Source organism: Rhinoderma darwinii, chromosome 6 (assembly GCF_050947455.1).
Source record: "Rhinoderma darwinii isolate aRhiDar2 chromosome 6, aRhiDar2.hap1, whole genome shotgun sequence".
NCBI classification, from domain to species: Eukaryota; Metazoa; Chordata; class Amphibia; order Anura; family Rhinodermatidae; genus Rhinoderma; species Rhinoderma darwinii.
Genome location: NC_134692.1, coordinates 71,891,732 through 71,917,309, shown reverse-complemented (window position 1 = coordinate 71,917,309; position 25,578 = coordinate 71,891,732). Strand labels below are relative to the sequence as shown.

General features: G+C 44.4%; 1 protein-coding gene across 2 annotated transcripts in view; it reads left to right on the top strand.

The window, feature by feature from the left end:
- Nucleotides 1-25,578, top strand: part of ANKAR (ankyrin and armadillo repeat containing) — a 468,018-nt gene that overhangs the window by 43,024 nt on the left and 399,416 nt on the right. For both annotated transcript variants that reach the window (XM_075829926.1, XM_075829927.1), the window contains exon 3: nt 3,989-4,426. In XM_075829926.1, the coding sequence (XP_075686041.1) occupies nt 3,989-4,426 (438 nt within the window). The remainder of the gene's footprint in view (nt 1-3,988; nt 4,427-25,578) is intronic.

Here is a 25,578-nt window from a genome sequence, read left to right as displayed (position 1 = left end):
AAATCAATGGGCAGATGTTTGGAGGCGCTCCTAATTTACTTCAATGGGTGCGTGATGCGCTAAAAACGCAGAAAGAACGGACATGTCGTGACTTTTTCTCCGTGGACTCATGCAGCATAAAAATCACGCACATGTCTGCACGGCCCCATAGACTAATATAAGTCCGTGCGACGCGCGTGATTTGCACGGACGTATATCTCGTTCGTCTGAATAAGCCCTTAATGTGAGAACTGTGAATCTATGGAATAGTCACCGCAGGAGCTGGTCACAGCAGGGACAGTAGATGGCTTTAAAAAAGGCTTAGATAATTTCCTAGAACAAAAAAATATTAGCTCCTATGTGTAGAAGTTTTTACCTTCCCTTTTCCAATCCCTTTGTTGAACTTGATGGACGTGTCTTTTTTCAGCCGTACTAACTATGTAACTATGTAATATCTGCATGTAGTGAATTGCATAAGGTTTGTAACAATTCCTTCAATGTGGATTCGACAGTTTTGTCAGAGGTACCTGTAGATAGTTCCTCAAATAGGTCTGGTTATCAGAGAAATCTGGCTCTGCGGAGTGTAAACCTCTTCTGTGGGAGTGCCTGTGGCCTGCAGCCTTAGTTTCTGTTTTGCTGGGCTTCTAAAAGATGAAGCAACTACCCCCCCCCCCTTTTATCTCTTATATTTAAGTGTCTGTGTGATTTTTCAGTAACTCACTTTGAAGTGAATGAGTCTAAGGGCTTATTCAGACGAACGTGATATACGTCCGTGCAACGCGCGTGATTTTCAAGCGTGTCGCACGGACTTATATTAGTCTATGGGGCCGTGCAGACAGTTCCGTGATTTTTACGCAGCGTGAGTCCGCTGCGTAAAACTCACGACATGTCCGTTCTTTGTGCGTATTTCGTGCATCACGTACCCATTGAAGTCAATGGGTACGTGAAAATCACGCGCACCACACGGAAGCACTTCCGTGGGACGCGCGTGATTCGTGCAACAGCAGTGAAAAGGATGAATGAAAACAGAAAAGCATCACGTGCTTTTCTGTTTACAAACATCCAAACGGAGTGTCATAATGATGGCGGCTGGGCGAAAAGCACACAGCCGCGCATCGTATGGTGATGACACACGGAGCTGCTAAGTGCCTTTTGCGCACGCAAAACGCCGCATTTTTTGCGTGCGCAAAACGCACACGCTCGTGTGAATCCGGCCTCAAGGTGTTTTTACACTGGCCGATTATCGGGCAGACAAGCATTCATAGAATGCGTTCATAATTGTAGACAGGGCAGCGATCAGCAGATGAACGAGCAAGCGCTCGTTCATCTGCTGATCGTATCGTTTTAGAAATGTAAAATAGTATCGTTGTCGGCAGCATATCTTGGTGTGTAACGAGGGAGACGCACTGCGGACATGATAATAACCTATGGGGACGAGCGTTAGGAGTAACGACCGCTCGTCCCCATCCATAGCTCCGTGTGACAGGAGCAAACGAGAGCCGATCAACGAGGCTCGCTGCTTCGGCCGAAATTGGCTGGCGTAATAGGGGCTTAACCCCTTAAGGACACGGGCAATTTTAGCCTTGAGGACAGAGCAATTTTTTTTACATTTCCCTCTTTGCATCCCGACGCTCATAACGCTTTTATTTTTTGTACGACGTAGTTGTATGAGACTTTGTTTTTTGCGGGACGAGTTGTACTTTATGTACGTACCATTTTTTGGTACAAATACATTATCGTTTAATTTCTATAAATTTTTAATTAGATTAAAATGCAGAAAAAAAAGCAGTTGTGCAGCAGTTTTAATATTTTTTTTTTTACACCATACACCGATCATAATAAATAATGTTATACATTTGTTGTACAGGTTGTTACGGTCGTGGCGATACCAAATATGTCTATATTATTTCATGTTTTGGGACTTATATTTTAAAAAGTTGATTTATTATAAAAAATGTGTGTTTCTGTGTATTTTATTTACTTTTTATTTATTTACCATTATTATTTTTTTTACATTCATTTAACTTTTTTTTTTAATCCCATAAAGGGATTTATCATTTTGATTTTTATTTTGTAACTGCAATGTACTGGCATAGATCTATATGCCAGTACATTAGCCTGTTACTGATCGTACACAGGCAGTTGTTAGGGCAGACCTCAGTATGCCCTAACAACAGGAAATATGTTCAGACAGCCCTGGGGTCCTTCACTGGACCCTGGGCTGTCTGGCCATACGAGTTGTGGGCTTTGATCGCGTCACAGTTATTTTCCGTGACGCGATCAATGTGCAGTCCCCTCTCTTTGAACGCCGCGATCGGCTGTCATCGCGGCGTTCAAAGGGTTAACAGCGGAGAGAAGATGTTTCTCTCCTCTCCGCTGTCAGAGCGGGGCCGTGGCTGTGTATTACAGCCGTTGCCCCGCTCTCGATCGCACACACAGAGACGGCAGAGACTGCTGTCACACAGGACGAGTATGCTCGTCCTAATGCGCGAAGTGCTCGCCGCTCAGGACGAGCATACTCGTCCTGTGTCGGCAACCAGTTAAGGATCGGCTTGTGTCTGAATCAAACTAAACTAATTTAGTGTAGCTCAGCAGAGTATGAGATCACATGATCGGCTAATATTATGTTAAATCCTGTAGTCTAAGAGAAGAGAACTGGACAAGAACAGAACCCCTAATTAATATTCATCAGCAGCCATTGTTAGCTAATGCAAAAGAAAGACAATCCTATGTAAACATTTATGCATATTTTACAGTAGTGGAAATGTTTTGTTTTTATCTAATGGTCACTTATCTAACGAGGTAAATAAACTGATGTGAGATATTTAAACTAACTTTAACCTCTTAACGACGAGCGACGACCGTCACAAGCAGGTGTTAGTTGCTGCATAACAACGGATATATCCGTCACTCTCATCGTGTGGGCACTGCCAGTGTACCCACGCAATCAGCGGCAGGAGCACGGCTGTTATACCCAGCCTGGCTCCTGCCGCAACAAAGTAAACCAAAGCATTATATAAGCGATCAGCAGATCACATAGTGAAGTCCCCTACTGGGACAAAAAGAAATAAATGTAATAGTTAAATAAAGTTTTTGAACAAAAAAAAAAAAGATTACAATGAAAATAAAATAAAACCACTTTTTTCCCCAAAAAGTGGTTTTATTTAGTAAAAGTGTAAAAAAAATACAGTAACATACACATATATGGTATCGCCGCCATCGTAACAACTCAAACAATAAAGTTAACACATTAATTAAACCCCCGGATGAACGGCATAAAAAAAAAGCAAAACAACAGCAACATTTTTTTTTCTTCCATTCCCCCCATAAAAAATAGAATACAAGTTAATCAATAAGTCCCATGTACCCCAAAATGCTACCAATGAAAACTATGCCTTGTCCCACAAAAAACAAGCCCACATATGGCTAGATAGACGGAAAATAAAAAAGTTAAAGCTCTTGAAATGCGGCAATGCAAAAACAAGTAATTAAAAAAAAATAATAATAATTTGGTATCCCTGTAATCGTGCTGACCCATAGAATAAAGGTAACATGTCATTTATGCCGCATAGTAAACAGCTTAAATTTATAATGTGAAAAACAATGCTGAATTAGCTGTTTATTTTCAATGTTTTCCTAAAATAAAGTTAATAAAGGTTAATCAATATATTATATGCACCCAAAAATGGTGCAATTAAAAACTACAACTCGTTCCGCAAGAAACAAGCCCTTATACGGCTATGTCGATGGAACACAAAAAAAAAGTTACGACTCTTAGAATGCGACAGTGAAAAAAACAAAAATAATCTTTGGTCATTAATGCGCAAAATTGCCTTGTCATTAAGGGGTTAAACTTTAAATATGAGCACCAACTGGCTCTGCAAAGCAAGAGACCACAAACTATGCTACAATGTCATTTGCTAAAATAAATGATGTGACATAATTACATTTGTATTCAGATTTGTAATATTTACAAAGTAACTTCCCTCTTTGATTATTTATTGATTAGGTATTGTTGATACTGCAAGTGAACCAGAGTTTGGGGATATATACTCCGCTGCAAATAATATGGACCCAACATATGAACCGAATAAAGAAGAAGAAAAAAATCTGTTCATGCGTTATGCAGATAATATGACCATAAGGATGACTTGTTTTACCCTTCAAGTGCAACAGTATGAGAACTTGTTTGTTTATGATGCATCTTACGACTTATCAAATGTGATAAAGCAAACACAGGAGAAGATGGACCCGATAACATACCAGTGTCTTCAGCAGAGGTTGACACTTCATCAGAGGCTTGTGAAAGAAAACATTGAGAAAAAAGCTGACATTCGCAGAAATATATGCTACCTAAAACTCATCAGTTTCCTTGTACCCTTTTTATTGGGGACTAAAAAAAAGTTAAAAGTTCCAGATTTGAGTCGTCTTTTGCATCCATTTTCTGGTAAGTGCATAAATCTTATCTTATAATTCAAAAACAGCAGTCACCTGACAGATTCTTTATTTTAGTGTATCTGTAAAATGTTCCGCTCAAGAAAAGATATTGGGTGTAAAAGATTCCCTGCGCGGCATGCAAATAGTGGCACATGAGCCATTTTAGCTTTCTTTACTGGCATGAGTGAAAGAGCCATCATATGAATACCCTATTACGGCACGTCCAGACGTGGCGGAATTGCTGTGGAATTCCGCTGCGGACAGTCCGCAGTGGAATTCTCCAGCGGCCATTTTTTACAGTTGTTTCAATAAATTTTTAGGCAAGTTAGTTCAGACGTTGTGGGAAACTCCGCTGCGGACCATAGGCTGCGGTGCAGAATTTGCCCTCCGCAGCATACACTGTCTGTTGCGGAGAAGAAGTGGAATTTCACTGCAGATTTCAGCCTTTGGCTGGGTTCACACGTAAAAAAGACGCCCGCGCCAAAGAAGTGCCTGTCACTTCTTGGGACGTAATTGGAGCCGTTTTCCATTGGCTCCATAGAAAAACAGCTCCAATTACGTCCGTAATGGACGCTGCGAAAAACGCCTGCACATGCCATTACGTCTGAAATTCAGGAGCTGTTTTCTCCTGAAAACAGCTCTGTAATATCAGCCGTATCGGAGGCTGCCGTGTGAACATACCCTTTGCAATGCAAAAACTGAAATCTGTGGCAAGTCTCCTGTCTTTTCTGCAACGTCTGAATTACCTGTCAAATATGGAAATGTTGGTGCAGATTCTTTGCGTAATTGCCCCAAATCTGCACCAACATTTGCAGCGGAAAAACTCTGCCACGTCTAGACATGCCCTTGGTGCACTATGTAGGTGCATCTTGATCCGGTCAATTTAGGGCCTGTTCACATCAGCGTTTGGTTTCTGTTCATCAGTTCCGTTCAACCTTTCCGTTGGAGGAACCGATGACTGGAAAGCCAAACGGAAACTATAACTTCCGTTTGCATTACCATTGATTTCTATGGTAATGCTTCCATTGCAGTTGGTTTCTGTTTGTTTACGCTCCGTAAAGTTTCCATTTTTTTTTTCACGGAAACAAAAGCGTAATGTATTGCTTTGTTTTATCACACTTTAAGGGTGTATATACACGGTGTGGTTTTGCCATGCGTACAAAAAAATGCACTGAAAAAGAGCATTTGTTTTTACTGCAATTTTACGGTTAGCATGGAAACCGTGGCAAATTACGGTAAAAATGCTTGAATTTTTTGTGCGCTTTTTGCCCGCATGGCAAAAAAAACGTGGCAAAACCGCACCGTGTGAATACACCCTAGGAGGGGTAGTTAGTGAGTTTCTGCTCAGAAGGTGTGATGTATTTATGCATTTAGAAGCAGGATTGTTTTCTAGGGGTGGTGGGTACACAGGAATTTAGAACAAAAAAATTTAGAATATGACATAAAAAAAATATTAGGCATTACTGTTTTATTGTCTTATTTAGTTCACACCTATATGGCAAATTTTATATATAAGGCCCCATTTACATCGCGCTTGTGCTATCCGCCGAGCGTATATGTTTTTAAACTCTATAAAAGTATTAAAACGTATAGCTCGGCGTATATATAGACTATAATGGGTTAAAACGTAGACCAAAATAGCATCCGTTTGGTAGATGTTTGTACGTTGAGATACTGTTTTTTGGAGGTACTGAAGACGTAGTCTGCTACGCTATTCTCTACTTCAAAAAAAGGTATATGTGACGTAACTTTTTTTAGGATTGATCTCAATGGACGATGTTTGCATACGTAATGCTATACGTTTGTATCTGTTTACATACAGTAAATCTATCTGTCTTATTCACTTGAAAAAGAAAACTTATACATTTTTTAGGTAAAAAACGGACAGAAACGTATACCGATGTATGAGTACACGCTATATATATAAATATAAAAGCGCCCCGACAGAGGAGACAGAGGAGAAGGACAGATCAATCTCCAACTTTTTACAGAAGGCTCTCCAAAACAATGAAACAAATTGTACCCCTCTGTCAGAAACAATATTGACAGGGACCCCATGGAGACGCAGGATGTGTTTGACAAACAAGGTAGCTAACGTCTTAGCATTGGGTAGTTTCTTGAGGGGCAAAAGTGGCATATCTTACTGAAGCGGTCTTTGAGATAAAGGCAAATCGGTGATGAAATCCATGGAGATATGGGTCCAAGGTCTCTGGGGAACGGGCAAAGAACATAGTAAGCCCGCTGGTCAGGACCTGGGATTCTTGGACCTAGCACAAACTTCACAAGCGGCGACATAGGCCTTAACGTCTTTGAGCAACCCAGGCCACCAATAGTTTCTGGCAACGAGGTACTTGGTACCCAGGACGCCTGGATGGCCAGATAGTGCAGAGTCATGATTTTCCCGAAGTACCCTTAGCCGGAATTGCAGGGGAAGAAACAGCTTGTTCTCAGGAAGGTTCCCGGGAGCTGAACCTTGATCAGCCGCAATTTTAGAGACTAAATCAGAATCAATAGAGGAAATGATTATACCTGGAGGCAAAACACAAGCAGGATCTTCCTCCGAAGGGGGGCTGGCCATGAAGCTACGCGACAGTGCATCAGCCTTAATATTTTTAGACCCAGCCCTATAGGTGACCAAAAAGTTGAATCAGGTAAAAAATAACGCCCATCGAGCTTGTCTCGGGTTTAGCCTCCGGGCAGATTCTAGGAAAACCAGATTCTTGTGGTCGATAAGGACCGTAAACTGGTGCCTAGCCCCCTCCAGGAAGTGGCGCCACTCTTCAAATGCCCATTTAATGGCTAAGAGTTCGCGGTTGCCAATATCATAGTTACTCTCAGTGGGCGAAAACTTCCTGGAGAAGTAGGCACAGGGGCGGAGATGGGTGAGGGACCTGGTACCCTGGGACAAGACAGCCCCCACTCCCACCTCAGACGCGTCAACCTCCACGATAAATGGCTCCATTTGGTTGGGCTGAACCAGCACTGGGGCCGAGATAAAGCACTTTTTAAGGACCTCAAAAGCCTGGACAGCCTCAGGAGGCCAGTGGAGGAGATCAGCACCTTTGCGAGTGAGATACGTAAGAGGCTTAGCGATGACCGAGAAGTTAGCGATAAATCTCCTGTAATAATTAGCAAACCCCAGGAAGCACTGTAACGCCTTCAGGGAGGCAAGTTGGACCCATTCCACCACAGCCTGGACCTTGGCGGGGTCCATGCGGAATTCATGAGGAGTGAGGATTTGACCCAAAAACGGTATCTCCTGCGCCCCAAACACACATTTTTCGGTCTTAGCAAACAGTTTGTTTTCCCGAAGGGCCTGGAGCACCTTCCTGACATGCTCAATGTGGGAGGACAGTCCTTGGAAAACACAAGTATGTCATCAAGGTACACTACAAGAAATACCCCAGGTAGTCTCTTAAAACCTCATTTATGAAATTCTGGAAGACCGCGGGAGCATTACACAACCCAAAGGGCATGACGAGGTATTCGAAATGACCTTCGGGCGTGTTAAACACAGTCTTCCACTCATCCCCCTCTTTGATGCGGATAAGGTTATAAGCCCCCCGTAGATCAAACTTAGAGAACCATTGGGCCCCCTGAACCTGATTGAAGAGATTAGGAATCAAAGGAAGGGGATACTGGTTTCTTACAGTGACCTTATTCAAGTTTCGGTAGTCAATGCATGGCCTAAGACCACCATCCTTCTTCCCTACGAAGAAGAAGCCAGCACCTACCGGAGAAGTAGAGGGGCGAATTTAACCCTTGGCCAGGCATTCCTGGATATACTCTCTCATGGCTTCACGTTCGGGACAAGAAAGATAAAATATCCTACCCTTAGGGAGCTTAGCTCCTGGTACCAAATCAATTGCGCAATCATATTCTCTACGAGGTGGTAACACTTCGGAGGCCTCTTTAGAGAAAACATCAGCGAAGTCCTGAACAAACTCAGGTAGAGTGTTCACCTCCTCAGGGAGAGAAATAGAATTAACAGAAAAACATGACGTCATGCATTCATTACCCCATTTGGTAAGATCCCCAGTATTCCAGTTAAATGTGGGATTATGCAACTGCAACCAGGGAAGGCCTAAAACCAAATCGGACGATAATCCCTGCATCACCAGTACAGAGCACTGTTCCGAATGCATGGAGCCCACAAGGAGTTCAAAAACAGGGGTATTGTAAAGGATCTGCCAGGCACAACTTCTGTGTATACGCTCATAGGTAATCAGTCTGCACCTGAGTCTATGTCTCTGAGACTGACTCCAGCTTCCACCACTCAGGATGGCAGGCTTAGGAGTGGGAGAGCCTATCGCAGCCTGGCCAGACGGAGCTAGCTAACGCCCTCTGTCTATTTATACCTGCCTTTCCTGTTCCTCCTTGTGATTCTTCTCGTGTGGTTTCCTGGCCCAGCTACAGCTTCTGACTATTTGATCCTGCTCCATACTGACCCTGGCTTTCTGACTACTCTCCTGCTCTGCGTTTGATACCTCGTGCACTCCTGGTTTGACTCGGCTCGTTCACCACTCTTGTTGCTCACGGTGTTGCCGTGGGCAACTGCCCCATTTCCCTTTGCTTTGTGTTCCCTTGTCTGTTTGTCTCTTGCACTTACTGAGCGTAGGGACCGCCGCCCAGTTGTACCCCGTCGCCTAGGGCGGGTCGTTGCAAGTAGGCAGGGACAGAGTGGCGGGTAGATTAGGGCTCACTTGTCCGTTTCCCTACCCCCGTCATTACATAATCACAAGCCCATATACCTAGTCTACCCTGGTCCCTGACACTACTATGGACCCCCTTGAGACCCTGGCCCAGCAAATGCAGGGTCTCTCCCTACAGGTCCAGGCCCTGGCTCAGAGGGTCAACCAGCTTGACGCTACCATGGTAGTGCCCCTCACCTCTTGAACCCCACCTCAAGTTGCCTGACCGGTTCTCAGGGGACTGGAGGACTTTTCTCTCCTTTCGGGAGAGTTGTAGGCTCTATTTTCGCTTAAAGCCTCACTCCTCAGGTTCTGAGAGCCAGCGGGTGGGTATTATTATGTCCCGGCTCCAGGAAGGGCCCCAAGAGTGGACCTTCTCCTTGGCTCCTGACGCCCCTGAACTTTCCTCCGTTGATCGTTTCTTTTCTGCTCTCGGACTCATTTATGACGAGACTGACAGGACTGCCTTTGCTGAGAGTCAGCTGGTGACCTTACGTCAGGGTAAGAGACCTGTTGAGGAGTATTGTTCTGACTTTAGGAAGTGGTGCGTAGCTTCTCGGTGGAATGACCCTGCCTTAAGGTGCCAGTTTAGGTTGGGTCTGTCGAACACCCTGAAAGACCTGCTAGTTAGCTATCCCTCTTCTGACTCCCGTGACCAGGTTATGGCTTTAGCGGTACGACTTGACCGACGTCTCAGGGAACTACAACTTGAACGTTTTTGTGTTTTCCCCTCTGACTCCCCCAGGATGCCTCCCGAGGTCCCGTTGCTTCGCTCTTCCACGGAAGACTCGGAGGTACCTATGCAACTCGGGGCCTCCGTGTCCCCCCGACAACGTAGAGAGTTCCGCAGGAAGAATAGTCTCTGCTTCTACTGTGGGGATGACAAGCATCAAGTGAACAACTGTCCTAGGTGTAAGAATAAGCAGGCGGAAAACTTCCGCGCCTAAGTGATCATCGGGGAGGTCACTTGGGCGCACAGGTATTTCCCGTAAATATGAAACGTAATAAAATCTTGCTTCCCTTTCAGGTCTCTTTTGGGGGTAGGTCTGCTACAGGCAGTGCCTTCGTGGATTCAGGGTCTTCTACTAATATCATGTCTGTGGAATTTGCCATGTCTCTAGCTATGCCTTTAATTGATTTGCCTAAACCTGTCCCGGTAGTGGGTATCGACTCCACTCCTCTTGCTAATGGTTATTTTACACATCATACCCCTGTTTTTGAACTCCTTGTTGGCTCCATGCATTTGGAGCAGTGCTCTGTACTGTTAATGCAGGGATTATCGTCCGATTTGGTTTTAGGCCTTCCCTGGTTGCAGTTGCATAATCCCACGTTTGACTGGAATACTGGGGAGCTTACCAAATGGGGTAATGAATGCTTGACGTCATGTTTTTCTGTTAATTCTATTTCTCCCCCCGAGGAGGTGAACACGCTACCTGAGTTTGTTCAGGACTTCGCTGATGTTTTCTCTAAGGAGGCCTCCGAAGTGTTACCTCCTCATAGAGAATACGATTGCGCTATCGAATTGGTACCAGGAGCTAAGCTCCCTAAGGGTAGGATATTTAATCTTTCATGTCCCGAACGTGAAGCCATGAGAGAGTATATCCAGGGATGCCTGGCCAAGGGTTACATTCGCCCCTCTACTTCTCCGGTAGGTGCTGGCTTCTTCGTAGGGAAGAAGGATGGTGGTCTTAGGCCATGCATTGACTACCGTAACTTGGATAAGTTCACTGTAAGGAACCAGTATCCCCTTCCTTTGATTCCTGATCTCTTTAATCAGGTTCAGGGGGCCCAATGGTTCTCTAAGTTTGATCTACGGGGGGCTTATAACCTTATCCGCATCAAAGAGGGGGATGAGTGGAAGACTGCGTTTAACACGCCCGAAGGTCATTACGAATACCTCGTCATGCCCTTTGGGTTGTGTAATGCTCCTGCGGTCTTCCAGAATTTCATAAATGAGATTTTAAGAGATTACCTGGGGGTATTTCTTGTAGTGTACCTTGATGACATACTTGTGTTTTCCAAGGACTGGTCCTCCCACATTGAGCATGTCAGGAAGGTGCTCCAGGTCCTTCGGGAAAACAAACTGTTTGCGAAAACCGAAAAATGTGTGTTTGGGGTACAGGAGATACCATTTTTGGGTCAAATCCTCACTCCTCATGAATTCCGCATGGACCCCGCCAAGGTCCAGGCTGTGGCGGAATGGGTCCAACCTGCCTCCCTGAAGGCGTTACAGTGTTTCTTGGGGTTCGCTAATTATTACAGGAGATTTATTGCTAACTTCTCGGTCATCGCTAAGCCTCTTTACGGACCTCACTCGCAAAGGTGCTGATCTCCTCCACTGGCCCCCTGAGGCTGTCCAGGCTTTTGAGGTCCTTAAGAAGTGCTTTATCTCGGCCCCGGTGCTGGTTCAGCCCAACCAAATGGAGCCATTTATCGTGGATGTTGACGCATCCGAGGTGGGAGTGGGGGCTGTCTTGTCCCAGGGTACCAGGTCCCTCACCCATCTCCGTCCCTGTGCCTACTTCTCCAGGAAGTTTTCGCCCACTGAGAGTAACTATGATATTGGCAACCGCGAACTCTTAGCCATTAAATGGGCATTTGAAGAGTGGCGCCACTTCCTGGAGGGGGCTAGGCACCAGGTAACGGTCCTTACCGACAACAAGAATCTGGTTTTCCTAGAATCTGCCCGGAGGCTAAACCCGAGACAAGCTCGATGGGCGCTATTTTTTACCAGATTCAACTTTTTGGTTACCTATAGGGCTGGGTCTAAAAATATTAAGGCCGATGCACTGTCGCGTAGCTTCATGGCCAGCCCTCCTTCGGAGGAAGATCCTGCTTGTATTTTGCCTCCTGGTATAATCATTTCTTCTATTGATTCCGATTTAGTCTCTGAAATTGCGGCTGATCAAGGTTCAGCTCCCGGGAACCTTCCTGAGGACAAGTTGTTTGTTCCCCTGCAATACCGGCTAAGGGTACTTAGGGAAAATCATGACTCCGCACTATCTGGTCATCCAGGCGTCCTGGGTACCAAACACTTCATTGCCAGAAACTATTGGTGGCCTGGGTTGCCTAAAGACGTTAAGGCCTACGTCGCCACTTGTGAGGTTTGTGCTAGGTCCAAGACTCCCAGGTCCCGACCAGCGGGCTTAGTACGTTCTTTGCCCATTCCCCAGAGACCTTGGACCCGTATCTCCATGGATTTTATCACCAATTTGCCTCCATCTCAAGGCAAGTCGTTGGTGTGGGTGGTAGTAGACCGCTTCAGTAAGATGTGCCACTTTGTGCCCCTCAAGAAACTACCTAATGCCAAGACGTTAGCTACCTTGTTTGTCAAACACATCCTGCGTCTCCATGGGGTCCCTGTCAATATTGTTTCGGACAAAAGGGTACAATTTGTTTCATTGTTTTGGAGAGCCTTCTGTAAAAAGTTGGAGATTGATCTGTCCTTCTCCTCTGTCTTCCATCCTGAAACTAATGGCCAAACTGAGAGGACTAATCAGTCTCTAGAACAATATTTAAGGTGTTTTATCTCTGACTGTCAATATGATTGGGTCTCATTCATTCCCCTCGCCGAATTTTCCCTTAATAACTGGGTCAGTAACTCGTCAGGGGTCTCCCCCTTTTTCTGTAATTTTGGGTTTAATCCACGGTTCTCCTCCGTCTCACCTGGTAGTTCCAACAATCCCGAGGTAGAGGTCGTTCATCGGGAACTGTGCACAGTCTGGGCCCAGGTTCAGAAGAACCTAGAGGCGTCCCAGAGCGTACAAAAATCTCAGGCTGATAGAAGACGTTCTGCTAACCCCTTGTTTATGGTCGGGGATCTGGTGTGGTTATCGTCTAGCAACTTGCGCCTTAAGGTCCCGTCCAAGAAGTTTGCTCCCCGGTTTATTGGGCCGTATAAAGTCATTGAAGTCCTCAATCCTGTCTCCTTCCGACTGGAGTTGCCCCCATCTTTTGGAATACACGACGTGTTTCATGCCTCCCTCCTTAAACGCTGCTCCCCGTCCTTGGCTCCCTCGAGGAAACCTCCTGTTCCCGTTCTCACCCCTGAGGGAGTGGAATTCGAGGTGGCCAAGATTGTGGACAGCAAGATGGTCCAAGGCTCCCTCCAGTACCTGGTCCATTGGAGAGGATACGGGCCTGAGGAGAGGACTTGGGTACCCGCCCGGGATGTTCACGCTGGGGTATTGGTCAGGAGGTTCCACCTCCGTTTCCCCAATAAACCAGGTCCACTTAGAAAGGGTCCGGTGGCCCCTCATAAAAGGGGGGGCACTGTAAAGGATCTGCCAGGCACAACTTCTGTGTATACGCCCATAGGTAATCAGTCTGCACCTGAGTCTCTGTCTCTGAGACTGACTCCAGCTTCCACCACTCAAGATGGCAGGCTTAGGAGTGGGAGAGCCTATCGCAGCCTGGCCAGATGGAGCTAGCTCCCGCCCTCTGTCTATTTATACCTGCCTTTCCTGTTCCTCCTTTGCTTGTGATTCTTCTCGTGTGGTTTCCTGGCCCAGCTACAGCTTCTGACTATTTGATCCTGCTCCATACTGACCCTGGCTTTCTGACTACTCTCCTCCTCTGCGTTTGATACCTCGTGCACTCCTGGTTTGACTCGGCTCGTTCACCACTCTTGTTGCTCACGGTGTTGCCGTGGGCAACTGCCCCATTTCCCTTTGCTTTGTGTTCCTTTGTCTGTTTGTCTCTTGCACTTTCTGAGCGTAGGGACCGCCGCCCAGTTGTACCCCGTTGCCTAGGGCGGGTTGTTGCAAGTAGGCAGGGACAGAGTGGCGGGTAGATTAGGGCTCACTTGTCCGTTTCCCTACCCCCGTCATTACAGGTATGCTGTGTAAAATAACCATTAGCAAGAGGAGTGGAGTCGATACCCACTACCGGGACAGGTTTAGGCAAATCAATCAATGGCATAGCTAGAGACATAGCAAATTCCACAGACATAATATTAGCAGAGTACCCTGAATCCACGAAGGCACTGCCGGTAGCAGACCTACCACCAAAAGAGACCTGAAAGGGAAGCAAGATTTTATTACGTTTCATATTTACGGGAAATACCTGTGCGCCCAAGTGACCTCCCCGATGATCACTTAGTCGTGGAAGTTTTCCGGCTGCTTATTCTTACGCCTAGGACAGTTGTTCACTTGATGCTTGTCATCCCCACAGTAGAAGCAGAGACCATTCTTCCTGCGGAACTCTCTACGGTGTTGGGGGGACACGGAGGCCCCGAGTTGCATAGGTACCGCCGAGTCTTCCGTGGAAAAACGAAGCAACGGAACCTCAGGAAGCATCATGGGGGAGTCAGAGGAGAAAACACAAACACGTTCAAGTCGTCGTTCCCTGAGACGTCGGTCAAGTCGTACCGCTAAAGCCATAACCTGATCTAGGGAGTCAGAAGAGGGATAGCTAAAAACCACTTCCTAAAGTCAGAACAATACTCCTCAACAGGTCTCTTACCCTGACGTAAGGTCACCAGCTGACTCTCGGCAAAGGCAGTCTTGTCAGTCTCGTCATAAATGAGCCCGAGAGCAGAAAAGAAAAGATCAACGGAGGAAAGTTCAGGGGCGTCAGGAGCCAAGGAGAAGGCCCATTCTTGGGGCCCGTCCTGGAGCCGGGACATAATTATACCCACCCTTTGGCTCTCAGAACCAGAGGAGTGGGGCTTTAAGCGAAAATAGAGCCTAAAACTCTCCCGAAAGGAGAAAAAAGTCTTCCGGTCCCCTGAGAACCGGTCATGCAACTTGAGGTGGGGTTCAAGAGGTGAGGTTAGGGGCACTACCAGGGCAGCATCAGGCTGGTTGTCCCTCTGAGCCAGGGCCTGGACCTGTAGGGAGAGGCCCTGCATTTGCTGAGCCAGGGTCTCAAGGGGGTCCATAGTAGTGTCAGGGACCAGGGTAGACTAGGTATATGGGCTTGTGATTATGTAATGTCGGGGTAGGGAAACAGACAAGTGAGCCCTAATCTACCCGCCACTCAGTCCCTGCCTACTTGCAACGACCCGCCCTAGGCGACGGGGTACAACTGGGCGACGGTCCCTACACTCAATAGGTGCACGACAGACAAACAGACAAGGGTACAAAGAAGCCAGGGAAATGGGGAAGTTGCCCACGAGAACACCGTGAGCAACAAGCGAGGTGAACGAGCCGAGTCAAACCAGGAGATGAGCGAGGTACAAAAACGCAGAGCAGAAGAGTGGTCAGAAAAGCCAAGGTCAATCACAAGCAGAGGATCAGTAGTTCAAGAAGCTGCAGCAGGGCCAGGAAACCAACAGAGAAGAATCACAAGCAAAGGAGGAACAGGAAAGGCAGGTATAAATAGACAGAGGGCGGGAGCTAGCTCCGTCTGGCCAGGCTGTGATAGGCTCTCCCACTCCTAAGCCTGCCATCCTGGGTGGTGGAAGATGGAGTCAGTCTCACAGACATAGAAGCAGGTGCAGACTGATTACCTATGGGCGTCGACACAGAAGTTGTGTCTGCCAGATCCTTTACAGGCGCCTTATTTATAGTGAGCATGGTACACTCACATTCAGCGCCATGATACAGCGGCCAGCCGCTATCAGCACCACTAGCGCTCATCTATTCAGTTTCCCAGCACGGCTCAGTGCCTGATGAAGGTCACATAGACCGAAACGTCGCACTCTGCCACTGGCATTAAAAACAAAATAAAAAAATACCTTTGTTTCAAAATTGGTGTGCCAGATACTCTTTTATATTTATGTTTGGGTTGGGCCCCTATCCGTGCAAAACCTCACCCTTCCACGTATCTGGTGCTGTCTGAACCTATACACCAATATGAGTACACGCTAAACGTACACACTATAAAAAACACAGACGTAAACAGAAAATGGTACACGTTTGTATACGTTTTCAATTGTCCACGTTTTTATAGAAAAAACGTATATGATCGTCGGATAGCACAAGCGTAATATGAATCACTTACAGATGTGATAGTCTACAATGCAGTGTAATTGGTAAAGATTATAGTGCATTATATATTTAACAAATTGTTAAACCGGGAATATTGAGATTTTTTTTTAAACTTCACCCCGAGTTTGGTTTATAAAACAGTGTTATTTGTAGTTATATTATGCATTTGCTGCTTCAGGTCGCAGCTAGTTTTGGACCTTGAGGACACAGCGACTTTTTCCAACTTTTTTATTACTGCGTTCCGAGGGCCATAACTTTTTAAATTTTTCCATTACTGTACCCAATATGAGGGCTTCTTTTTGTAGGAGGAGTGGTTCTTTTGATGGCGCCATTGTTCAGTACATATAATTATAAACGTTTTTAATACATTTTTTGTGGGGTGGAAATGGGCCAAAAAAATCAGCGAATCTGCCCTTGGTTTTTGGGTTTCGCTCTTACGGCGTTCACTGAGCAGTAAAAATTACATATTAACTTTATTCTACCGGTCATACAGATTACAGCGATACCAATTTTTTAAATATTTTTTTTAATGTGCAAAAATTGTAGAACATAAAAAGCACTTTTTAAAAAAATTATCTGTTTTTGGGTGGCCATATTCTGCGAGCTATAAAATTTTTAACATCGACAGACCTGTGTGAGGACTTTTTTTTTTTGGGATGAGTATTATTTTTTTAATAGCATCGTATTGGGGTAGAAATAACTTTTTTTTCTTAAATTAATTTTTATTGATTTTGCAGGGTAGCGTGCAAACCAGTAGAATCATATATAACTATGTAAGTAACAAAACATACATAAAAGGACACATTAATCAACAATTGTACAATAGAATGTTTAGAAATATAAAATATTGTTATATATACATAACACAACGTACGGTCGAGACCAGACCACTTTAACAGAACAAATTATGGGATATGAGGAAGGTTTACCTCCCAGTCACTTCCTTATCAGTATTGAGATTTTATGAAGATATTATGTTAGAAACAAATGTAGATGGTTTATTGTCAAAACAGCCGAAGAACAATCTTTGCAATCAAACAATACATAAATAAGCGTAATTCTATGGGTTCGTTTAAAGGTCACATTCAGGTTTGAAGAGGTATGTCTCGAAGGCTTGTATATACAATCCAGCTCTCCCACATACAAAGAAACCGCTGTCTACTGTGTTGTTTCCACCCAAACAACTCTTCAAAATTGAATAATTTATGGACCTATTGTTTCCACCCAAACAACTCTTCAAAATGGAATAATTTATGGACCTATTCACACCACTGTTGGATTGAGGGGGATTCCGGGTACCTCCATAGTAGTTGTATGAGTAACTTAGCCGCCAGTAGGAACCAAGTGACCAAGCAGTGCTTATTTGGTTTGTATTTCGGAGAGGGGGCCCAGAGAAGAAAATTCTCTTAGGGGCGAGAAACAAACTCACTCCACTGATTGTGTCTATCTCCCCCTTAACTAGTCTCCCAAAAAGGCACAATCTTTGAACAAGTCAAACAAATGTGGGACAATGTTCCAGGTGCAGGTGAACATCTCCAGCAGAGATTCGAGTTGCATAATCTTACTGTATTTTGAGTAGGAGCAAGTGAGCAATTTAAATGAACTCCTGAATCCTCACATTGGGAGAAACCTTGGGAATTACCGTATTTTTCGGACTATAAGAAGGCACCTGACCATAAGACGCACCCAGGTTTTAGGCAACAGAAAATAGGAAAAAAAATATTTCTTAAAAAATAATTTATTCTGTTTCACCACATTCTGAGAGCCAACATTTTTTAATATTTATTTCATCGACTGAGCGGTGTGAGGAATTATTTTTTGCGGGACGAGCTGTAGTTGCATTGGCACCATTTTTTGGTACATCACTTTTTTCTTTATTTCATATTTTAAGCACTAAGGTGGCCAAAAAAAAATGTGCACGCTATAGGGAAAAAGGAAACAAAGCGCACATAGTGCATGAGCCTGTATTAGGTGAGAACAAAAGGAAAAAAGTGGTCAATTGTGCTGACCTGATGTTGTTATGCTCGGAGCATAACATCCCAAGGTGCGTGTCCAAGTTAGACTTAGGTAGAGACAGTTGCAGCCCAAATTCCGGTTTGAATTCCGGTATCTTTGTATCGTTGTTTTGTATCCTTGTTTTGTATCTTTGTCTATACCTTTAATATGAATGAAAAACTGTTTTGTTTCTAAATGAATAATTTTTATACCTCACTGCCGTACCTTGCTTACACAATTGACCTTTGACCTGTAACTTAACCCGGTACTGATTCCTAGGCCAGCTATAAATGCACAGTCATCATGAATAGACCTAACACTTGTACCTAACCTGACGAAGAGGCCGGTACGGCCTTGAAACACATTGTTGTTGTTGTTGTACAAATAAAAGCCATTTCCAGTACAGCTGCGCCCTCGGATATTCCATTTTTTATCTCCCTATCTCCTAAAAAAAAATGTGGATGTTTTACATTTTTTAACTCACCGTGCGAGTTAAATAATGGTATAGTGTAATAGATTGGACTTATACGGACGCATCGATACCAAATTATTATTATTTTTTTACACGTGTTATTAGTTCCCCTAGGGGACTTGAACCAGCAGCTACTTGGTTACATGTGGAGTCACTGAAACAGCGTAACTACGCTGTTTCCCTTACTCCCATAGTAGTGAATGGCAGTTACAGAAGCAGCGTAGCATGCGAGCTACGCTGTTTCCACAACTACTGTTCAGTTCTATGGGAGTTGGGGAAACAGCGTAGCTCAGCGAGTTACGCTGTTTCAGTAACTCCACATGTAATCAAGTGGCTGGGAGAGCACAGAAAGCTAGAAGGGGGTTTAGGGGGCCCGATTTAGAGATAGATGAGGGTCCTGCATCTATCTGACATTTATGAAATATCATGTGGGTATGTTTTAAATGTCCTTCATAGAAAAACCCCTATAAATGCTGCGGTCGCTATTGACCACGGGATTTAACTAGTTAAAGTGGTTTGCCATAAAACACATTTATCCCCTATCCACAGGATAGGGGCTACATGTGAGATCGCTGGGTGCCCCACTGCTGGGACCCCCAGCGATAAGGAGAAAGTAACCCAAAGCGCTACATGAGAAACCTGAACTTCCGGGTTCTATGTCCGGCTTATCTGTTCCGCAGCTCCATAGAGATCAATGGGGAGCCGCTTGCGCATGCGCAGAAGAATCCCATTGATCTCTATGAAGCTGCCGGACACAGAACGCGGAAGTTACAGCTTCTCATGCAGCGCTCTTGGTAACTTTTGGTCCCTGTTCTCCTTATCGATCACACATGTATCCCCTATCCTGTGCATATGGGATGCATGTGTTTTATGGCACAAGCCCTTTAAACTGCCAGGAACAGCGAAATTGCTGTTCCTGGCCGTTAGAGCAGCATGTCAGAAGCTGTCACCTGCAGTGTATGGAGTGGGCTCAATGCGTGAGCCCGCTCCATACATCATCCCCCTTCAGCTCCATGATGTGCCGGCACGTCATGGGTCGGGAAGGGGTAAAGTAATGAAGCGGTCATTGCATAAAAGACAAGCTGTGTAGAAAGTAGAAAGGTTATTTCTTCAGTATTGCTGAGAAATACTAAGGGTATGTTCACACGGAGTGTTTTCAGTCGTATTTCAGGGCATTTACGCCTCGAAAAACGCCTGAAAGAACGGAAGCAGAATGCCTCCAAACATCTGCCCATTGATTTCAATGGGAAATACGGCGTTCTGTTCCGACGATGCGCTTTTTTACGCCTCGTTTTCCAAAAACGGCACGTAAAAAGACGCCCGTGAAAAAGAAGTGCATATCCAAAAACGGCCGTAAAAAAACGCCGCGAAAATCGCGAGTGGCTTAAAAAACTTCTGAAAATCAGGAGCTGTTTTCCCTTGAAAACAGCTCTGTATTTTCAGACGTTTTTGATTTTGTGTGTGCAAATACCCTAAAGATGAGACATCTAATGCTTCATTCACATCTGCGTCGGGACTCCGTTTATGGGATCCGTCTGAGCTTTCCGTTGGGGGAACCCATGAACCAAATCCAAACTGAAACAAACGGAAACCATAGGTTTCCATTTGGATCACCATTGATTTCAATTGTAACGGATCCGGTGCAAATGGCCTCTGTCTGTCACCGTTGTGTAAGGGTTCTGTCGTTTTGACGGAATGAATAGCACAAGCGACTACCGTATTGTTTCCATCAAAACGACAGAACCCTTGCACAACGGTGACAAACGGAAACTATTTACACTGGATCCGTCACCATTGAAATCAATGGTGGTGCAAACGGAAACCTATGGTTTCCGTTTGTTTCAGTTTGGATTCCTTTCATGGGTGCCCCTGACGGAAAGCTCAGATGGATCCCATGAACGGAGTCCCGACGCAGATGTGAATGAAGCCTTAGTTAGGTTCATTGGAGCAGATATCTTTAAAGAGCTCAGACCAAGGTGGTGCAATCTCAACCATACGCTTGTATGCGGGTATAACTCCTATCTGCGTCATAGGCGTCGGCAAATCACTAGCTGCAAGGGAAACAATGAAGTCTCGGTTAACTCTGATTGCGACCCTGGTAATAGCACTAAAACTTCCAGTTTCCGGGGCGCATTGTTTGAAGTCCACAGGAGAAAAGTGGCTCGTAAACCCAAAAGACTCCTGTTTCTTTTTCAGTGTCAGGAGGGAGTAAGCTGACCTGGAGCGTTTGCCATTCCATAAGAAGGAAGTAAACAAACTGCAGAGTTGACTAAAAAAAGCTTTAGGTAGCTCTATAGGTATTGTCTGTAGTATGTAGAGAACTTTGGGCACTAAGTAGGTCTCTAACCCCTTCCCTCTTTAGCCACTTTTGACCTTCCTGACAGAGCCTCATTTTTCAAATCTGACATGTTTCACTTTATGTGGTAATAACGTCGAAATGCTTTCACCTATCCAGGCGATTCTGAGATTGTTTTCTCGTGACACATTGGACTTTAAGATAGTGGTAAAATTTGGTCGATACATTCAGTATTTAATTGTGAAAAACACGAAAATATAGTGAAAAATTGCAAAAATTAGCATTTTTCTCAATTTAAATGTATCTGCTTGTAAGACAGGCAGTTATAACACACAAAATTGTTGCTAATTAACATCCCCCATATGTCTACTTTAGATTGGCATCGTTTTTTGAACATCCTTTTATTTTTCTATGACCTCACAAGGCTTAGAACTTTAGCAGCGATTTCTCACATTTTCAAGAAAATTTCAAAAGGCTATTTTTACAGGGGCCAGTTCAGTTGTGAAGTAGTTTTGAGGGCCTTATATATTAGAAACCCCCAAAAAGTCACCCCATTTTAAAAACTTCACCCCTCAAAGTATTCAAAACAGCATTTAGAAAATGTCTTAACCCTTTACACATTTCACAGGAATTAAAGCAAAGTAGAGGTGAAATTTACAAATGTCATATTTTTTTGCAGAAATAAATTTTTAATACAATTTTTTTTATAACACAGAAGGTTTTACCAGAGAAATGCAACTCAATATTTGTTGCCCAGTTTCTTCAGTTTTAGGAAATATCCCACATGTGGCCGTAGCGTGCTACTGGACTGAAGCACCGGCCTCAGAAGCAAAGGAACACCTAGTGGATTTTGGGGCCTTATTTTTGTTAGAATATATTTTAGGCACCATGTCAGGTTTGAAGGGCTCTTGCAGTGCCAAAACAGTGAAAATACCCCAAAAGTGACCCCATCTGGGAAACTAGACACCTCAAGGAAATTATCTAGGGTTGTAGTGAGCATTTTGACCGCACAGGTTTTTTACAGAAATTATTGGAAGTAGGCCGTGAAAATTAAAATCAACATTTCTTCAAAGAAAATGTAGGTTTAGCGATTTTTTTTCTCATTTCCACAAGGACTAAAGGAGAAAAAGCACCACAAAATTTGTAAAGCAATTTCTCCCGAGTAAAACAATTCCCCACATGTGGTAATAAACGGCTGTTTGGACACACGGCAGGGCTTAGAAGGGAAAGAGCGCCATTTGGCTTTTGGAGTCCACATTTAGCAGGAATGGTTTGCGGAGGCCATGTCACATTTACGAAGCCCCTGAGGGGACAAAACAGTGGAAACCCCCCACAAGTGACCCCATTTTGGAGACTACACCCATTGAGGAAATTATCTAGGGGTATAGTGAGCGATTTGACCCCACAGTTTTTTTGCAGAAAATATTGGAAGTAGGCCCTGAAAATAATAATCTACATTTTTTCAAAAAAAATCTAGGTTTAGCTAATTTTTTCTCATTTCCAGAAGGACTGAAGGAGAAAAAGAACCACAAAATTTGTAAAGCAATTTCTCCCGAGTAAAACAATACCCCACATGTGGTAATAAACGGCTGTTTGGACACACGGCAGGGCTTAGAAGGGAAAGAGCACTATTTGGCTTTTTGAGATCACATTTAGCAGGAATGGTTTGCGGAGGCCAGGTCACATTTGCAAAGCCCCTGAGGGGACAAAACAATGAAAACGCCCAAAAAGGGACTCCATTTAGGAAACTACACCCCTTGAGGAATTCATCTAGGGGTGTAGTGAGCATTTTGACCCCACAGATGTTTCATAGAATTTATTAGAATTAGGCAGTGAAAATAAAAACAGTCCTTTTTCTTCAATAAGACGTAGCTTTAGCGCAAATTTTTTCATTTTCTCAACAAATAAAGGAAAAAAAGAATCCAAAATTTGTAAAGCAATTTCTCCCGAGTATGGCAATACCCCATATGTGGTGATAAACTGCTGTTTGGGCAAACGGCAGGGCTCAGAAGGAAAGGACCGCCATTTGGAGTGCAGATGTTGCTGGATTGGTTTCTGGGCGCCTGTGGGCCCAAAACAGTGGAAACCCCCCAGAAGTGACCCCATTTTGGAAACGACACCCCTCAATGCATTTACCAAGTGGTGTAGTAAGCATTTTAACCCTGCAGGTGTTTTGTAGAAATTAGTGTTCACTCGATGTTGCAGAGTGAAAATGGGATTTTCTTCCATAGATATGCCAATATGTGGTGCCCGGCTTGTGCCACCATAACAAGACAGCCCTCTAATTATTATGCGGTGTTTCCCGGTTTTAGAAACACCCTACATGTGGCCCTAATCTTTTGCCTGGACATATGACAGGGCTCAGGAGTGAAGAGTACCATGCGGAGTGGAGGCCTAATTTGGCGATTTACAAAGTATTGGTTCACAACTGCAGAGGCTCAGATGTGAAATAATAAAAAGAAACCCCTGAGAAGTGACCCCATTATGGAAACTGCACCCCTCAAGGCATTTATTAAGAGGTGTAGTGAGCATTTTCACCCCACAGGTCTTTTCCATAAATGAATGCGCTGCGGATGGTGCAAATTAAAAATTTATATTTTTCCCTAGATATGCCATTCAGTGGCAAATATGTCATGCCAAGCTTATGACACTGGAGACACACACCCCAAAAATTGTTAAAAGGGTTCTCCCGGGTATGACGATGCCATATATGTTGAAGGAAACTGCTGTTTGGGCACGCTGTAGGGTTCAGAGCCGAGGGAGCACCATTTGGCTTTTGGAGAGCGGATTTTGCTTGGTACTAAATTTGTTTGAGTATTGCTGGTGTTTTATAATGTGGGGGTACATGTAAGCGGGGCAGAGTATATAAGGGGCATAGTCAGGTGGTATGAAAAAAATAAAATAATCCATAGATGTGTGTTACGCTGTGAAGCAATCCTTTCCGCACAGGCCAGTGTCGCACTGATAAATGGTGTAATTTCTTATCCCCCTTTTGGTCCACACTCTGCACCTTTGTAGTTTGAGGAATTTTGCTGGAAGTGTTGTCCTGGTATAATACCGGCACCGTCGCTTCCAGCGGATATGTTTGGGCCCTCCCTTTCCTGGTTCCCTAATTTTAGGTCCTTGATAAATCGCCTCTTCAAACTGAAGAAATGTTCCCCTCGGGCACAACTGCATATTTTTTTATTTCCTGACTTATTGGAGCCATAACTAATTTTATTTTTCATAGACGTAGCGGTATGAGGGCTGGTTTGTTGCGGGATGAGCTGTAGTTATTATTGGTACCATTTTGGGGTACATGTGACTTTTTGATCACCTTTTATCCTATTTTTTGGGATGCCAGGTAAACAAAAAAATTCAATTCTGGCACAGCTTTTTTCGTTTTTTTTTATACAGCGTTCACCATGCGTTATAAATTACATGTTAACTTTATTCTGTGGGTCAGTACGATTCCGGCGATACCTAATTTATAGCACTTTTTTATGTTTTACAACTTTTTTCACAATAAAATTACTTTTGTAAAAAGAATGTATTTTTTTTTCTGTCGCCAAGTTGTGAGAACCATAACGTTTTAATTTTTTTGTCGACGGAGGTGTATGAGGGCTTGTTTTTTGCGGGACGAGCTATAGTTTTTATAGGTACCATTTTTGGATACGTGCGACTTTTTGATCACTTTTTATTCTAATATTTGTAGGGCAAAGTGACTAAAAAACAGAAACTCGTTTTTTACGGGTTCTTTTACGCTGTTCACCGCGTCCAATAAATAATACAATATTTTGATATCTCAGGTCGTTACGGTCGTGGCGATACCAAATACATATGGTTTATTATTATTATTTTTCAATAATAAAGGACTTGATAAGAGTAAAAGGGGGATTGTGTTTTATTTGATTACTTGAAACTTTTATTGTTTTCAAACTTTTATTTTTTGCACTTTTTTTTACACTTTTTTATACTTTTTTTACACTTTTCTTCAAGTCCCACTTGAAGGTCCAACGGTCAGATTTTTTTTTTTCTAATACATTGCACTACCTATGTAGTGCAATGTATTAGATCTGTCAGTCATTCACTGACAGCAAGCCGATTAGGCTTCGCCTCCCGGCGGGGCCTAAATCGGCTTCCGTAATGGCAGAGCAGGAGACCATTGTGTCTCCTGTTGCCATAACAGCAGTCGCCAGTCCCGATTGCCTGTCAGGGCTGGCGATCTGCTAGTAACCGCTACGATGCAGCAATCGCTTTCGATTGCTGCATCGAAGGGGTTAATGGCAGGGATCGGAGCTAGCTCCGGTTCCTGCCGTTACAGGTGGATGTCAGCTGTACAGTACAGCTGACTTCCACCGCTGATGACGCCGGATCAGCTCCTGACCCGGCGCCATCTTGCCGGCAGCTACGGAAGCCGATCAGGCTCCGCCGCCGGGCGGATCTTGACCGGCTTCGGTGCTAGGCAGACCGGGAGGCCAGTATTAGGCCTCCGGTTGCCATTGCAGCCACCGGAACCCCGGCAATTTCATTGCTGGGGCTCCGATGAGCTGCAAACACCTTAAGTGCAGCGATCGCGTTTGAGCGCTGCACTTAAGGGGTTAATGGCGGGGATCGAAGCTAATTTCGGTCCCCGCCGTTACAGTCGGATGTCAGCTGTAAGATACAGCTGAGATCCGGTGATGATGGCACCGACTCAGCTTCTGAGCCGGTGCCAAACATTTGACGTACATGTACGGCATTTTGCGGGAAGTCAATGCTTTCCATGACGTACATGTACGGCAAATGTCGGGAAGG